At 42.6% G+C, this 18,822-nt stretch overlaps 1 protein-coding gene across 2 annotated transcripts in view; it reads left to right on the forward strand.

Moving 5' to 3' along the window:
- Positions 1–1,621: 1,621 nt before the first annotated feature.
- Positions 1,622–18,822, forward strand: part of CCDC6 (coiled-coil domain containing 6) — a 71,134-nt gene continuing 53,933 nt past the window's right edge. For both annotated transcript variants that reach the window (XM_039480797.1, XM_039480798.1), the window contains exon 1: positions 1,622–1,903. In XM_039480797.1, the coding sequence (XP_039336731.1) occupies positions 1,637–1,903 (267 nt within the window). In that variant the 5' untranslated portion in view covers positions 1,622–1,636. The remainder of the gene's footprint in view (positions 1,904–18,822) is intronic.

The raw sequence follows: 18,822 nt of genomic DNA on the forward strand, positions 1-18,822 counted from the left end.
ACTAACTACACTGGTAGGAATGAAACTCATCACCTAAAGTTCTACAAACAAATGTTACACATAGCAGGCCATGGTCTTTCAACTTGTTCAACTTGGATGGACCACTGAGCCTGTGTGGAGCCCCACTGATTTTCTGTGTCCTAGATGTTTAAAGTGTGACACACACACATTAAAAACTGCAGCCCCTATCCTGTACTGAGAACCATGTGGGTGGAATCCTACACCTATGCAGAGCCTCAATGAAGTCGGTGGGTCATGTGTGTGTGGTTGCAGGTTTCTTAATGCAGGATCAGACTCCAGAGAGGAATGATATAACCAAGGTGAGAGAAGATATTGCAACCCAGTGCCTATTAAACTCAACCTTTACTACCTACTAATAGGGAAAACAATTCTATACTAATGCCCCAAACACAAGAAAGGTACAAGAAAAAATGTCCTCAGATTATCATAAATAAAGCACTTCACATCAAGAACAAGGGAGAAAAACTCTACATTGATTATTTTGCTAATTATATTAAAATATTAATGTTCTGAAAAATATGTTTACAACATTTTTTAAAAAAACCCTAAAGTTTGGCATAAACAGTTTGACATTATTATCAATAAGAAAAACTACATAATGCTGCCAGAGAGGACAGAGCAGAAATTGTCACAAACTATACAACAACCTGCCATCAGATGAGAAATTTATGATAATTAATGGATACAAAAGTTAAATCTTCAAATTCTCTTACCATGGGAAAATCCCCGGATCAGCATTTTCTATATACTGGTGTTATCTTTTATACCGCTCCATAAACAGACACGGTGTTTATTAGACGTAATAATAATGATAGCAATACCACATCTCAGATTTTAAGTATTTGCAGGGTCAAACGAGCTTGACAACACAGCACGCCAGGGTGTTGGGAGGGGACGCCATAAGGTGTGCGGCAAATTACAGGCAACGGGGATGGGAGGTCGAGGGCGGAATAATGCAAATACACTTTCCTCCACTCTCCGTGGGAGTTTTAAAATGAGGTAATGTTTGCAGCGCGCCCACGGCTGCTCTCCCTGGAGGGGTATCTGACTGGCTGAGTTGTGTTGGCTAAAACAGTCTCAGGGCGTCACTGTCCTAGCCCCGCGTGCCCTGGGGTACCCCGCAGGAGTCTTTGCTAGTAGCCCCCATTCCGCTAATGACGTGTGGGTCCCCGAGCGAGCCGCCACCGTGGGACACTGGGGGGTGAGGGGAGGGCGGGCTAGGGCGAGGCTGGAGGAGGGTTACAGGAGGAGGGCGGGGGGACAGAAGACTCGCAGAGCGAGGGGTGGCTGGGCAGTTGCGGGGTTTCTGGGCGGTGATTTAGAGCGAGAGGCGGGGGTGGCGGCTGGTTGCGGGGACTGGCCGCATGCACAGAGGAGGGAGCGAGATGTGCTCGCCGCTGCCCTGGCCGCGCCGCGCCGCACTCGGGGGCGGCTGCAGTAGCGCCGGGCCGCGGGCGGTGTCGCTGTGGGCTGGCAGTGCAGCGGGCAGCTCCCCGCTTCGCGGGCGAGCGCGGCGCGGAGCCTGCGCCCTGCTGCCCGGCCCAGGCGGTGCGTCTCGGCCGACCCCGCCCCCTCCCCTCTTCCCTCCGCAGGCAGGCGGGCAGCGGCCGCGGCGATGGCGGACAGCGCCAGCGAGAGCGACACAGACGGCGCGGGGGGCAGCGGCGTGGCGCCGACGGGCTGCGCGGCGGGGCCCGGCGCGGGGGGCGGCAAGGCGGGCGGCATCGTGATCTCGCCGTTCCGGCTGGAGGAGCTGACGAACCGGCTGGCCTCGCTGCAGCAGGAGAACAAGGTGCTGAAGATCGAGCTGGAGACCTACAAGCTGAAGTGCAAAGCGCTGCAGGAGGAGAACCGCGACCTGCGCAAGGCCAGCGTCACCATCGTGAGTGCCAGGGCCGCGGGGCGGGGCTGCCGGGCAGCCCGGCGCGGAGGGGGCCGCGGCGCGGCGCGGCGCGGTGGGTAGGGCCGTGCCTGCCCGCGCCAGCCCGGGAGGGAGGTGCCCGGCTTCCAGGCGCCGCTGGGCTGGGCGGGTTTCCCGCGTCGCTTTGAAGGGGGGACCTGCCCGGTGGGGTGGGGTGGGGTGGGGTGGGGTGGGGGGAGGTCCCTGCTTCTTGGGCGGCTTGTGGTGGGGTTGCGGGGCTCCCCCGGAGGTTTGCCTCGGAGTGCGGGCGGCGACCCCTGGGCATCCTCTCCTTCCACTGCATGCCCATGGCGCGGGGTCCCGAGGCGCGCTCCGCCGTGGCGGTGGGGGTGTAATGACTAGAAAGAAGGTGCTGGAGCAATTCGTAAGCCGGTGACGGGAAAGCGACACAGTGGCTGGGGGAGGACCCAGTGACCTCGGAAACCCCCAGCGCTTTGCACTAGGAAGGGCTCTGCCCACGAGTCTGGCGGTGGCGGGCACCGTGTCTGCACCCTACTCTGAGAGGACAACAGATGGAGGAGATCAGGCGCTTCCCTGACAGGCTTTCGCTGCTGTTTGCTGCCTCCTTGTGGAAAGGTGACTAAGGGGGAAAAGGGGCTCACCTAGGAGTAAACATTTAGAGCACCTTGTCTGGCAGCTGGGCTAAAAGGGTTGGAGGTGCTGCTGTTTGTTTGGGTTGGGTCCCTAGATTTCTATCTTAATTGGAAATAGTTTAGTAAAGTTTTAACATCCTATATGCTGATAAGGGCCTCAGGGAACTACCACAATACCTGAGTCTGTTGGCGCAGAACTGGGTTTAAATACTGGGTTTTAATAGTAGGGTTTGATGCTGTTGCAACTCAAACAAGTTTCCTCCTGCCAAACCCTTCAAGTAAAATGAATCTAATCATAACACATTCAGAGCTAAGTCTTAATGTATTCTTGCATAAATGGAACATTTTTATTCTTTCTCTCTTTCTCAAATGCTTGCAGAAAAATTTAGCTCAGGCTAAGTCTTTCAAAACAGGTGCCATATGAATTAATTTATTTAAAATATTTTCCTTTTTTAATATTCCTTACTGTATGGAAACTAGAGTAGAAAATGAGAATGAGCTATAATCAGACTCCTTTAAGATTCTATACTTTCTGCCTTTTGTTTTACAGTGCTTCTGAAGTATTGTAAATACTTATTGCACTTGGTTATGGTCCTGATCCTGCCATTGGATCTGCCGGTGTAAGAGCCCTCTGGAGGGGGCCTAAAATTTGCAACTTGATGAGAAAACATGCTGATTTCCTCACCGTGGCTAATGAAGTACAGTTGCTTACTTCTGTTCTAATAGATGGGGTCTACTCTATATGGCTTTATTTGGTAATTGATCATTAAAATGCAAGTTTATTAAAATAGAAGTAAGGGTATTGAGATTTGTGTAGAAAGAATATAGACATTCCATAAAGTCACTCATAGTAAAGAATGGTGTTGAATGGGGTGGAGGACAGTTCATTTAAGGATACATAATTTATGGATACACTCAGTACACGTTCAATTCACACTCCTCATCTGAGAAGACAAGTAGTAAGAAAATATGCAGGTTACCATAACAGTGTTTTAGTCGTATATTTAGCACATGCCCCATTTTACATGAATAGATTGGATGGAAACTCATTTATATTAGAACTGAAAAGTTGATTTGTAAAAATAGTCTTTAAAATAAGACTGTTTAGCATCATTGTTGCAGATGTAGAGAAACATTATTAAAAAGTGTAAAACTTAAATGCCCCTAGATCATGGGTAGGCAACCTATGGCACACGTGCCAAAGGCGGCACGTGAGCCGATTTTCAGTGGCACTCACACTGCCTGGGTCCTGGCCACTGGTCCGGGGGGCTCTGCATTTTAATTTAATTTTAAATGAAGCTTCTTAAACATTTTAAAACCTTATTTACTTTACATACAACAATAGTTTAGTTATATATTATAGACTTATATAGAAAGAGACCTTCTAAAAACATTAAAATGTATTATTGGCGCACAAAACCTTAAATTAGAGTGAGTAAATGAAGACTCAGCACCCCACTTCTGAAAGGTTGCCGACTTCTTCCCTAGATAGAAGGACACAGTTATTGTAAACTTTGTTATTTTAAAACGGAGAGAAACACATTGCCTTAGCCTAGGTGAGGAAGGGCAATTGATTTATGAACACTTAGGAAGATAATTAGAACTCTATCTGCATCATGAATTATGAGATTAGGTAATCCTGAGTAAAATAAATATGTAAATAGGATTAACATGCAGCTGTTCTAGTCTTCCATTGTTTTAGAGTTCAGGTGCTTTTAGGTGAATAGTGGTTGTGATGGTATTAAGAATTTCATTATCAAAACTAATATGCAAGCATGTTGTTTTATAATCATGAGCAACATTCTGTGGCATTATAAATAACCCTACATACTTGTATGCACTGAAATTTGGTCTCGGCTCTGCACACCTTTATTAGGTGTATAGACACATTGATATGCAGGATAAGTCTCTTAGAGTGCAAATGCTCGTAACTGTCCTTTCTGATCTTTTATCTGTCTCAGGCCTAGCAAATTCTCAGTTTTATTACAAATATATTACCAATAACTTGGCTACCCATTTTACTATTTACTATTGGTGGTATGAGTATATAGATTGTTAGATTTGGTGGCTAAGAAAAGGAATCTGGAACTCATCAAGAGAAACCTCTCTCCTGATAGCCATTTGAATGTCCAGCAGGATGTCTGCAGGAAAAGTGCATGAAATATAATACAGTAGTATTTTGGTGCTATATTTGTCATCCTTGACTAATCAGGGAAATGCACAGTTCTGTTATTACTTTACAAGAGGCATATGCCATGTTTTTATTAAATTAAATAGCGTAGTATATCTTCTGCCCAGAAATGAAGGGTGAGGGATCTTATCAGAGATTTTCTTTTTGCCATTTACAGTGAGATGATATACTCAGCATGGTTTCAAAAATATACTTGTTTGTGTGTAATTTCTAAAGAGAACCATTAGATTTTTTAACTCATTTCCAAAACGTATACTCTGGGGTTTTCTTTGGGGACTGAATGCATTCACTATTAATCAGATGTTAATGTATAAACGGGTGCTATTTTTGTTCAAATCTAAAATCCAGTTGTGCAATTTTTTTAAAAATATCTCAGAAGAATAGAGAAAAGAAGTACAACATATCTATGGCAACCTGTGGGCACACCAGGAAATCTAACATCTTCAGAAGGATCTCTGTACAGTTAGCTCTTATAAGTGGTTCAGTCAGTAGTGCACAGCAGTTTAGAATTCTGAAAATAGAATGAGGTGACATATTGATGAGCACAAAGGGGAGAACTAGAGTGCAGTCACTTGTTTGAAATAGTTGCTGAAGTACAGAAAAAAGAGATGATTAGGAAAATAAAATCAGCAAGTAGAGAGTGGTGGCCCTGGAGAACTGTTCACAATTTCTCTGTCATATAGAAGTATATATCTGTAACTTATGGCAGTGCAACAGAACTAGAATTATAGGTCATTTACCCTTTCTAAAGTCAACTTCTTGCTCTTTTGACATTTTTAGCCTATCAGTATTAAAGGTGACATGCAAGAGATCAGTTAATATGTATATGCATTTTTTTAAATAAAATAATAAAATCAGTGTCTTGGATCAACAGAAAACATGACTTTATAACTAGGGCCCTACTAAATTCATAGCCATGAAAAATGTGTCACGGACCATGAAACCTGGTTTCCCCTATGAAATCTGGTCTTTTGTATTCTTTTACCCTATACTACACAGCTTTCATGGGGGAGACCAAGCATTTCTCACTCTGGGGTCCTGACTCAAAATGGGGCTGTAGGAGGTGGTGTTGCTTGGTTATTGTAGGCGTGGGGTCATGGTATTGCCACCCTTACTTCTGTACTGCCTTAAGAGCTGGGTGGCCGGAGAGCAGCAGCTGCTGGCAAGGCACCCTGCTCTGAAGGCAGCACCTCACCAGCAGCAGTGCAGAAGTAAGGGTGACAATACCGTACTATGCCACCCTTTCTTCTGCGCTTCTGCCTTCAGAGCTAGGCAGCCAGAGAGTGGCGACTGCTGGCCAAGGCTGCCAGCTCTGAAGGCAGCACAGAAGTAATGGTAGCAATACTGTGACTCCCTCTACAATAACCTTGCAACCCTCCTACAACTCCCTTTTGAGTTAGGACCCCTTCAGTTACAACACTGTGAAATTTCAGATTTAAATATCAGAAATAATTAAATTTACTATTTTTAAAATCCCGTGACCATGAAATTGGCCAAAATAGACCTTGAATTTGGTAGGGCTCTATTTATAACTTGTCAGGACTTTAAACCATCATTAATATAAACACATTTGTATTCCAAATATTGTCTAATTACGCCAATATAAAAAATGGTTGGAAACTACTTTTCTCTGCCTTTGAAAAGGTTTAAATGAGAGCTGATAGAGGGCAAGTGTAAATAAATGTTTAGTTGGGGAGGTGTGTAGGGGAAAACAGTTCTACTTTGCTTGTCAGTTACTCTACCTTTTACTAATACTACATAGCTTTTTGTATTTACTCCCTCACAAGTCAACCCAAGTTCTTTGTTGGTCTTGTAGAGAAGTTGTAAATTTATGTAGCATGTTTATTTCCTATTTTAGAAATGACAGTGATGTTACAAATCAGCTTTGATTTCATCACAGAGCAAAGATGAGCTGAGGAGGAGAATGCCCATTTGTGTATAGATAAAGTACCAAGATGAAATTGTTTTAAATGAACACACAAGTATATAGATGAAGATGAGTCTTCCCATCATGTGGTTTCTTATCAAGGACCCTTGCAACACACACTGATTTTGTACTCCACTGTGTTAGCACTGCAGACACTTTAAAATTGTATTGCAGTTACTTAGTTCTCTGTGCTGTTTCATCTTTAAATGTTGACAACTTTCTCCTTTTGTTTTCTTTTTGGCAAACCTTTATTTCCCCCCATTAATAAGGCTGCTTTTATGAGTCTTTGTATATGTGCCCCATTATCACTGAATTCAGCATGAATGGGAACAGCTTTTGGAATTGTTTAAAAGTTTGCTGCAGCGTAGCAAAGGCACGCGCTCTCTCGCCTTTTTTGTTTGTTTGTGTGTGTGTGAACTTCTTGGTGGCAGAGGGGTGAATTTGAAAATGGAGATTTTGTGCAAAAAGCCTGTATTTAAATGTGTTTCTACATGGAATAGTCAGTCTGGGGGAAAAAGGCATCAAGATTTCATGTTTGCATGTTTACTGATTCCATATCAAATTTGGTAAAATATGTAAATACAAAGATTTCTTTGACTGTCAGGCCTGCAAATTAAGTTTGAGCACTAAGTATTTTCTTCCTTATTGACACCAGTGATTGCACACCAAATAGAGAATAACTTGTACTTGTGCAACTGCCTCATCTTGAAATTATGCCCTCACTTTTGTGTAATCACATTGAAGGCTGTTGTTCGGATGATTGAAGTTTGTGCTGTGCTTTAAAAACAAAGCATCATACAGATGTGAAGTATTATCAGATTACATACAAAAAACTTTACATTAGGAGAATGTTACGGTTACAGTGTTACAAAGTCAATCACTAAGAAATTTCAGAAGTAAGTTGCTTAACCTTAATTTCGCTCCCTTGTGCATATGCGTTATGATAGTCTTTTATTACATCAATACATACCATTTTTCCCACAAGATCCTTGCCTCATTCAGTAAGTTGGGTGCCTGGTACCAGGGTAGATAAAAATAACTCCTTTAAAAATCTGTCTTTTTTTTTTTTAAATTTAGATCATGAATTTTTTTATTTAAATTTTTTTAAAAATTAAATCAGATTGTGTTTTTACATTTTATAGTGTTACATTTTTTAAATGATTGTATTGTAACTTTTTTTTAGTTTTCTAATTGGCTCAATTTTACATAACTTTTTTCTACTAGAGGTTTTAAACTTAAAAAAACGTGCCAAGGGCCTCATTAACTTCCTTAGGGCAGGTCTACACTATGGGGGGAAAATCGATATAAGATAGGCAACTTCAGCTACGTGAATAACGTAGCTGAAGTCGAAGTATCTGATATCGAATTACTTACCGTCCTCACGGCACGGGATCGACGTCCGCGGCTCCCCATGTCGACTCCGCTACCGCCGTTCGCGTTGGTGGAGTTACGGAGTCGACATGACCGCATTCGGGGGTCGATATATCGCGTCTAGATGAGATGCGATATATCGATCCCCGAGAAATCGATTGCTACCCGCCGATACAGCGGGTAATGAAGACGTACCCTTACTGTGAGACCAACACCAACTAAAAAAGTGATAAGCAAATAATTGTGCTATATTTGCAGTCAACATCACCTTCCATAGCTTGAACTTCAATAAAGCAAGAAAGCGGGGGCAAGTAGCCATGTGAAAGCATTTCCAGTCAGGGTTTGCCTTGTAAAGTTAATGAGACTTGTGCTCCTAAGTCAGTTAAGTGCTTTTGAAATTCCTGCTCTTAAGTGCCTAATATGGACTTCTGTTTTAGAAAATTTTGGGCTGGGTATAAAACGTTTACAGTAACTTTGTTAATGTATTGAAAGCCTAAACTTTTCATTAACACTGCAGTAATTTTGTTTTATAGTGACACAGACTGCATGCCACAATGATGATAAAAATAATTTTAGTTCCTGATTCTGCAACTATTTATGCACTTGCTTAACTTTAAGTATGACTAGTAGTCTCATTGACTTCAGTGGGACTATTCATGTGAGTAAAATTATGTACCTGCTTAAGTGTTTGCAGCATTAGGACTGTGTTTTTCACTTTTTTTTTTACTATAATAATTTTATTAAATTTGTTAGATAAGATACCTTATAGGCAATTTTAATTCTGGCGTTTCCTAACTTTTGAGTGCTTGAGATTGCAACCTTAACATTATTTTGACATAGCTTGTATAAATGTCACTTCCTATCTTGTTTAAAAAAGGGTAAAATGAAAAAGCCCAAACATTTCAGTAATGGGTTTGGAACAGTCAGATCCACAGCACAGACCTCTGCTGCATGAGCTAATGGAGTAACTAGTAGTAGGCAGTTATACTCAGTGGCCTGTCATTTGAAGGGGATGAGACACATTCTTTGCCAGTGCGTTTTACAGGTATTTGCTGACAGCAGAGTGTTAGGACTCCGGAATCCTGGATTCTGTTTCAGGTTCTGGAGTGGCGTGTGTTTTAGTGGTTCGACTCTTCTTTCCCTCTGTTTCTTTACCTTCCTACCCTGTTGTTTCTCTGCTCTTCATACCTCTGTATTTGAGTTTGGCTGCTTCCTCTATGTTGTCTGGATGCCAACAGGGGGAGGAGCATGGAGGCAATTGAGTTTCCTTGTTCTCAGTTCTAGGGCCTAGTGCCACTGTTGCTTCCAGCAGCTGGGAGGAGATGTTGAAGGAAAACTCCCTGCTCAGCACTGGGATGGAAGGTGCTCAGTAGACACAAAGTTTGGAGAAATTTGCTGCCGGCCTCTATAACAAACCTCTGCTGAGTGTGTTCAAATTTTCAGTGGCTCATAAGTTAGGCAAATTTGGATGGATTTTCATGGGTAAAGCAAAAGGCACTACAGAGATACTGCAATTTCTCAACAGAACAGTTGGCATCAGCAAAACAACTCATTTTCCTCCAAACTCATGCTCAAACAGTTCTTGATGAAACTTTATATATAGTCAGAGACAGTTACCTGGCAAATAAACTTTCAGCCCTAACAGTTAAAGTTAGCAAAGTTAATTAATATTTCAGTTTACTATAAATACAGTGCAAAATATGCAGTTAATATACTTTTTTTTTCTCTTCTAGAGTCTCTTAAAGCATTAGGGTTTAACAACAACAACAAAAAAAAAACCTTTGCAGTACACCTTAAGTGCATGAAGATTTGGGAGGGAAGGAAGAACTAGGTAGTAAGAATTGAAAGGGGGTGTTTAAGGAGTGGTGAGTAGAGTGTGTGTGTGTGTGTGGGGGGAGAGGTAAAAAGGAAGGAAGCCAGTCGTCAGTATCTGGAGGTGGACAAGTGGAGAATGAAGCCTAAAGTGGGAAACTTAGAGACCGGCTATTCTTTTTTTTAATGGATAGTATTTGGAGCCCTATGTGTCAGGCTTAAGCTGTTCATTGAATTTTCATTTCAAAATGAATGTTACACATACAAAATTAAAGAAGTCTGAGATGTAACCATAAGCCCAAATATTTTAATATGGTTTTGTTCTGTTTGGCTCCTGCTGGCTGTAGGATAGTCCAGTTCCAATCATTAGGGCTCGGTAGGCAGTCTTTTTTTGGAATTTTTTTTAATCTGGCTGCAGTGTGGCTCAAATGGTAGTGTGTCTAGAGACATGACAAAGTCTTGAATATATTTGCAGAGTGGGGTGAATTGGTGAAAAATATATTTGGGGAAACTTGAGGTGTGAAATTACTAAGATAATGCAAAAGCTGAAGCAAAACTTTAGCACAAATAATCAGCAAAATCTGTTCATTTTAGGAGAATGCCCATTTTATTAATACCCACTTTTGAGAGTCAGGGATCAGTGTATCATTAAGGAGCAGTAAATTATCAGTCATGATAGAACTGGCTAGTCCATCAAATCATTCAGAAAAAATGGATAAATATGCAACAGAGGTTTCATTTGTTCATTTTTTTTACAATTGCCTCTGTTTAAGAAGTGTCTACAGAACTTGAATCCTAGGTAGAAGTATCCAAAGGAAAAAGGATACTTAATAGTGAACTCTGTCAACTTTTTGGCATTTAGGTTGTTGTGGTAAGAGTAATATTGTTACCTGCATGGTTGGCCAACTTTCACAGATGGCAGAAAAGGGTGCATGCATTGTCGGTTTAAATTCAGTAGTGCTGACTAGCCTTTAGTGCATTAAGTTTCCAGTGGAAGACACTTTCAAGATGTTGTGATAACACTTTACTGTTTGACTATATTATAGAAATAAAATAGAAAAGCCTGGTGGCTTCAAGAACTGTAACAGTGTTTCTGTTAGAATATTGACAGTTAGTATACTAGATATTTATAAGAAATAGACTGGTAGAAAATATTTTGCTATTATTTCCTCCCTAGCATCTTGACTTACAGTGAAAATAACTTCATCAGATATAATTTTGAAAAAATTCTGTTGTGTATATAGAATTTAATTCAAATGATTACAAATCAAAAAGCATTTAAACCTGTACATCTTCAATCTTGCTGGGATTATCAGTATGGTACTTTGCATTGCTATATCCAAGTAGCTCTTTTGCATTGAATAGAGGGGGATTTCTTTTGTTTGGGTTAGGGAAAACATGTTGTATGCACTGGGACTTTAATGCAGAGGTTTTGGAGTTTCATATCATTCAAAAATGTTGGGATTGGGTTAGATTAAATTTTTCTATTACTCTGTTCTTCTGTCGTTTCTAATATTTGGTGTCAAGGTTGCAGGGCAAATTGAGCCTTAGAACTGTTTTAGTCTCTCTCAAGCATATCACATAGTTGACAGACCTGGTTTCATGTCTGCCACTTTGGGCGAACCACACAGCCCTGCTGTTCTGACTGGATCTCTGGGCTGCAGCTCACCCAGTTTCCCAACCATGTGAATGCAACAGGCCTATCTTGGTTTGGCCACCTGTATGTCTCCTCGTTCTGAGGAGCTGGGTTGTTAAAGTGACTCAAAACCAGCGTCTTTAAAGTAAACATGATTCATTCGTTCACTCATAGGTACACAACATGCAGAGCAAAGGGCGAAGTAAATCAGGCGAGGTCTACATGTACATTTCCCTATACATAACCTTTAATCTTTCCTTGTATCTTCTGTATGGGCATGTCTACACTATGAACTTACATTGGCAGAGCTGTCTCTCTCAGGGGCATGAAAAATCCACATCCCTGTGAGATGTAGCTATGCCAGCCTAACTGCCAGTGTAGATGGTGCTAGGTTGACAGAATCCTTCCATCGATCTAGCTACTGCCTCTTGGAGAGGTGGTTTACGTATGCCAATGGGAGAAGCCCTCCCATTGATGTAAGTAGTGTCTACACTGAAGTGCTACAGCAGTGGAGCTGCTCTGCAGTGGTTTAAGTGTAGACACATCCTATGTTTAAGTTAGCCCAGTTACCTCCATGTTTGGGTTGTGAGAAGCTGACTGCCCTAATGCAGTTGCTGCTGCTCTGTTGTCATCTTGCATTCATGTTGTGCATGTTTGTGTCTAAGGGCTTGTGTTTATTCTTAAAATGCTGCGGTGGCACAGTGGTACTTCAGTGAAGGCACTATGGCTTAGGTAGTCCACTTCCCTTAGCTAGGTTGGTGGGAGAATAGTGTTGTCTACACCTGGGGTTAGATTGTGTGTGTGTTTTTTCACACCCCGACCAATATAGTTATACTGACCTAATTGCTTAGGGCAGACAAGGGCTAAGTATCTGGAAAACTCTCTCTATATGAGTGACTCCAAGAGTATGAGTCTGAGTACCACTCCAGATCCAACCCATGGCAGAAATTAGGCATGGGGTGGAAGCAGTCAAAGGGGGATTTTTATTTTGGGGGGAAATACCCAACCCTAGCTGGGAATCCTGCCCCTGCTTCAGACAGGCTTGTCCAGCCATGCCCCAGGTCTACCCAGTCCTCCCCCTTTCCAGTCTGAGCCTCTCCCCCACATAGAACAAAAGCTGCTGTTCTAAAACTTCACAAGTAACCCAGAAAAATACCAGTGTTACTCTGAGTTGCAAAACCTTTTTGTTACGCTCTTGAATTGATAATGGGCAAAGGATTAGTACAGAGAGAAATGGTTAGAACTTCTAATTCAGTATTTTAAACAATGGATAGTTTTTAAAGATGTGCTGTTGTCCAGTTGAGTTTCCACATCAAACAAACTTTGACTATCCAGTAAGGTAGCTGCTTCATTGAACCATATAAAATCACACAAAAGGTTACTCATAAATTCTTGTTATATACAACTGTATCTACTAATTTCTTACAATGACATCCAAGGCTGTTGTAAGAAATATCTAGGTATTGTTATATTCAACAGGTTACGTTTTTGTGTACTCAAATATAATGTACACAGTTCTAATGCTCTTTTGTGGAAATAAAACTTCCAGGAAATCCATAAGCCAAATGGATACTACTTTAAAGGACACATGGTGCATGTTTTTAAGAACTCTGCAGCAGTGTGAGTAAATCTTCCATCTGATGTCTGATGCATTGAAAGTATATTACTTTTGGCAATCGCAGAAATCATTATTTAAACCCTTATTTGAATGGTGGATATTCCTTATCAGACATTTCAAACTAACCTTATAAAATGTCAGACATGTACTGTCCCAGGACCATATTCTACTCATCTACCCTTTAGCATGGTATGCATGATAAAAATATTTTATTCATCTGTTAAAAATTAAAATACTCATTTTGGTCAAGTAGAATTTTCTAAGGCTGGTTTACATTTTTTAAAGCTACGGACATTGTCAAATGGCTTTGAAACCCATTGGCAAAATGTGTGCCTCATCTTCCTCTAGAGGCAGAGGTGGGCAAACTTTTTGGCCTGAGGGCCACATCTGGGCATAGAAATTGTATGGTGGGCCATGAATGCTCATGAAATTGGGGTTGGGGTGCAGGAGGGGGTAAGGGCTCTGGCTGGGGGTGCAGGCTCTGGGGTGGGGCCAGAAATGAGGCGTTCAGGGTGCAGTATGGGGCTCCGGGCTGGGGCAGGGGGTTGGGGTGGGGGAAGGACTCTGGCTGGAGGTGCAGGCTCTGGGGTAGGGCTGGGGATGAGGGATTTGGGTGTAGGAGGGTGTCCAGGTTGGGACCAAGGAGTTCAGGGTGTGGGAGGGGGCTCCGTGCTGGGGCAGGGGGTTGGGGTGCTGGGGAGGGATGAGGGCTGGGGCATGGGAAGGGGTCAGGAGTGCAGGCTCCGAGCAGAGCTTACCTGAAATAGCTCCTGGAAACAGCAGCACGTCCCCCCTCCAGTTCCTATGCGGAGGTGTGGCCAGGCAGTTCTGTGCATTGCCCTGTCCCAGGCCCCTGGCTTCCCTTAAGTGTAGGAGCTGGAGGGGGAACATGCTGCTGCTTCTGGCAGCCTCCGCACGCATGTGTGGAGCGGCCTCCGCCCCCGCTGGAGCACGGGAGCAGGGCAAGCCCCAGATCACACTGCCCAGCAGGAGCTCGAGGGCCAGATTAAACTGGCTGGAGGGCTGGATGTGGGCCCGCGGGCTGTAATTTGCCCACGCCTGCTCTAGAAGTTGGCCAGTATAGAGGATGACAGCCTTCTACAGCGATCAGTTGTTGTATTTGCTCAAGTTGCAGGGTTTTGTGCTATAGATTAGAGATTCTAACCCTGATGAAGAACCATCTGAAAGTCTGTATGGTTCTACACAATTGAATTAGTTTTCTCAATTTGCTTTTTTTAAAATCCTAGAAAATTACACAAAAAAGGACGTAAAGGTACAAAGTCAAGCACTCAGAAGTAAGGACAGTTTTCCTGTACAACCTTATTTTGGCTCCATTGTACATATTAATTGCAGTACAGTTTTTAATTGCATGGTCACATACTATATTGTCCGTAAACCTCAGTGTTTGAAGTTCTAAATGAAAACTTATAGACAATAGGCTTTGGGCTTATTTTTGGTTACTATTTTTTTTTGTCTAAATATTGCATTTGACTATTTTTAAAATCTCTAGCTCTATAATGTAAAATTCTTTCTTTGTGATAACAATATACACAGTGAGGCTGCAGGGATTTTTTTCATTACTTGATTTTTTTAAAGAAAATTTATTTAAAATAGATTGAGGATTTGTAAAACTGACTTGAAAAATTGTGTTGATATAATTTTAGATTAAAACTTTTAGTGAACGAAGTAAATGCTGATTTTTTTTTTATTGATTCATTTCAGTGTCACTACTTGTAAGGTATACAGGCAAGAACAAAATCTTGGCAATCTTAAGTTTATAACTTTTTTTTACAAATCTAAAGTGGAATAAAAATCTTTGTCACCAAAAAAACAAAATTAGTTCTGTTAGCACTGAATAGTTGTTTAGAGTTTCAAAACACTAAAAAAATTTAAACAATTTTCCGTGGGACATTTAATAAGTACTTTCTCAAATGTAGATTTCAGAAATATCTGAAAGTAGGATTGAATGTCCTGGATACTGACCGCTGTTGAAGTAGTTTTGACTACAACATCAAATACCAATGCTATTGCATAAATACCTCATTACCTGTAGTATTGCTCCCCAACCTGTGTGCCATTTAATCAGAACTGGCTAATTATTAATCTGAACAGAGGAATTTATCATTAGATAAATGTTTTTAAAAACACTTACAAAAAAGTCAAGTTAGAATGCAAGTTCTAAATGTAATGGTATATAACCAGCGGTAGATCACTTATTTATCTTTTCAGTCTGACTCTTCTTTCTGATTTTGCTTTTTTCCCCTCATGGTTCTAACTCTTATTTTTCTTTCCTATTCTCACTCATGTCCTTGTATTTGTTCTCTTGTTCCTTTTAACTTGCTTCCCAGTAACTTTTTATCATTTGGCTGTTGCCTCTTTTTTGTGCCTCTTTTTAGTTTTCTCATTCTAACTGCCCACCTCAGAACTGCAATGGAATCTCTTTATTCCCACATCCTACCTTTCTGGATAATGGAGAATTACCGGTACTTAAAATTTTCTTCTGCTTGTCTGAACAGTAGAAATCAGTTAATGTGTTACCTTGTTGTGTACCCTCTGGATCCCTCTAGTCCAACAGTTCTGTCTTTATAACTGACAGGGAAATGCATCCTAGCCTAGTTCAGTGTTGAGGACTCTCTTGGTGATACTTGGGAACCATTCATGTTTAAGTACCATATATACTCAATTATAAGCCGGTTCATTTATAAGCTGACCTCTGCAAGATGAATAAGTAAAAATGGAAAATTCGTATGACCCATTCAGAAGCCGACCCTATAATTCAGGGATCGGCAAACTTTGGCACCTGGGCCATCAGGAAAAGCCACTGATGGGCTGAGACGGTTTGTTTACCTCGAGCGTCTCAGGCACGGAGGTGAACCCTAAGTAAACAAAGTGTCACGGCCCGCCAGTTCCTTACCCTAACGGGCCGGGGTAACTGGTGGGGAAATTTTTTTTTTGAAGGGGGGGAGAAGCTGGGGGTCAGGGCAGTAACCCCTGTGACCACCCCCCACATGACCCCACCCCTAGCCCCGGATCCTCACCCTCTCCCCATCCCATCCCTTCCCACCTTAGCTGGAGTGGGCCAGTGGATGATGTCTCTGGCCTGGCTGGAGCTGCTCCGGCAGGCCGGACAGCGCGGCCGCAGCCTGCCAGCCCCAGAGCTGCAGCTGATTCGGAGGCTGTGGGGGAGAGCAGCATGGCCAGAAGCGAAGAGACTCTGGCCCCGCCTCTTCCCTTCTGGCTCTGCTGGTTGTGCTGCCTCTCCTTGCACCTTCTCTTGGGGGGGGGAGGGGCTGTGTCCCACCTTTCCCTCTCTGTACCCGTTCATAAACCGAACCCCTTCTCCGATGCTTCCCTTTTTTTCTAAAATAATTTGGCTTATGAACGAGTCTATACGGTAATTAACTTCTTGTACAAGGTATAGTAAATGTAAGTGCGTGTTTACCATGCAATTTAGAGTAGATCTGCTTAAAATATCAAGGCTTTTTATTCTATTGTCATATATGAAACGTACAAAGATGTGCAATACCTAACAGCAAGTGAGCTTTGCATTTAGAGAAAGCTTGCTGCATCCTTCTGAGTTTACAGGTTCTAAAATATTGTATGTTTTCTCTAAAATGCCGACTCGTTCAGCCAAAAGATAAACTTGCTCTGAAAGTTTATTTACTAAGGGCTTGTCTACACTACAAAATTAGTTGACTTAAGTTAAGTGGACCTACAGCCACCTCAGTAATTAAATTGGCTGGTGGTGGCCACACTACCCTCCTGTTGGTGGTGTGCATCCTCACCAAGAGCGTTTGTGCTGACTGAAAGGGGGCATTGTGGGCCACTGACAATTGGGGCACTGACATCTGTGCATGGCTCACAGCTGGAGCCCACCCAGGGCTAACTGCCCCAACTGTGAGCCAGGCGCTGGGCTCAGTTTCACAGCAGGGAGCCTACCAGCAGTGAAATTGACATTCTTGTCAGTTTCACAGCTGCTATTATTTCACATTTCCTTTCCAGCTCTGGCTGTAAGCCTGCATGGGGCTCACAACTGGATTCACACCATCCCCATCCCCCAACGGCTGGAACTTCCTGGCTCTGGGGATGACGGTTGGAGCCTGGAGACCAAATGTGAAATTATAGCAGCTGTCAATTTCAATGCTGGTAGGCTCCCTGAGGTGAAATTGAACCCTGGCCTATGCTCTGGCTGTGATCCCTGGGGCGAGAGGAATAGGGGCTACTGCTGAGAACCTCGCTGCTGGGGCTGAGAGCCTGGAGTGCTGACAGGCTTGAAGCCCAGAGCCCTTCTGCCGCCTCCGGGTGAGGGTTTATGGGGAAGGACAGCATGGAGCCCTGTTGCTGCCTCCTGGTGATAGATTAGCAGGGTGGGAGGAGAGCCTGAGCCCAGGTGACAGCCAGGCTTGGGCTCTCTCCCTAATCCTGCAATCTCTTACTGGGAAGCGGCAGTGGACCACCAGGCTGTCAGCCCCCTGGCAGACTGTCAGCCAACAGGGGATGTAAGCAATGCAGTGTCTAAACAGACACTGAGTCACCCTAACAACATAGACCTAAGTGCTACACCTTTTGCAGAGGTGGAATTAAGTCGATGTAGTGGGCGACTTACATCGGTGGGAGCACCATTGTAGTGTAGACACTGACATTGTTAGGTCGAAGTAAGCTGCCTTATGTTGACCTAACTGTAGTGTAGACCAGGCTTTAAAACAAATACCTTCAGTAGTTTTGCATATGAAAACTGTGAAGTTGAGAGTAAATTGAAAACTCATGCAAATGAGCAGCAGTCATCTTGTTCTTACCTGCAACTGTACAGGAAACCATATAGACATTCTCCCTCTAGATTGGGGTAGGCAACCTATGGCACGCGTGCCGAAGGCAGCACATGAGCTGATTTTTCAGTGGCACTCACACTGCCTGGGTCCTGGCCACTGGTTGGGGGGGCTCTGCATTTTAATTTAATTTTAAAAGAAGCTTCTTAAACATTTAAAAAACCGTATTTACTTTACATACAACAATAGTTTAGTTACATGTTATAGACTTATAGAAAGAGACCTTCTAAAAATGTTAAAATGTATTACTGGCACGCAAAACCTTAAATTAGAGTGAATAAATGAAGACTGGGCACACCACTTCTGAAAGGGTGCCGACCCCTGCTCTAGATTAATTTTGTATAGGTACAGGTTTTCTGATCCAGGTTATCTGGTAGGATAGAAACACCTTGAAATTCTTTGAGCTGTCATTAAAAAAGTGGCTGACATAACTAATAATAGGCCTATTGGATAGGGAAGAGCCCCACAATAAACTTCAGAATGTGGGCTTCTTGAATTTTTTTTCCGCAGCTGATGTTCATTCACTCGTGTGGTGAAGAACCTGCTTTACAGTAAATTTGTTACTGGAGTCTGCAAATGCTCATTGGATATGAGTTTTATTGCTTCATAGTCAGCCTGAGCAATGTCAAACTGCAAAACGAGAAAGGTGACAGGGTGGGGAAATAGCCAGTTTAGGTGTTTGATTATTACTGAAGGGAGAAGGATTCTGTTGACAAATTGTCTTTCTGAATCTAACTGCAATAGCCAGATAGGCGTTCTGATGGATTGAGTCGAATGGCTGTATTTCTAGTCAAGGATTTTTGTGTTATGAACTGTGAGTGAATATAGTGACTTATTGGTCACCAGGATTGTTGTCTGAAATTTGAAGAATAATCAAAGTCCTTTACACAACTCTGGCAATGTGAA

This window comes from Mauremys reevesii, linkage group 7 (assembly GCF_016161935.1).
Source record: "Mauremys reevesii isolate NIE-2019 linkage group 7, ASM1616193v1, whole genome shotgun sequence".
Taxonomy (NCBI): domain Eukaryota; kingdom Metazoa; phylum Chordata; order Testudines; family Geoemydidae; genus Mauremys; species Mauremys reevesii.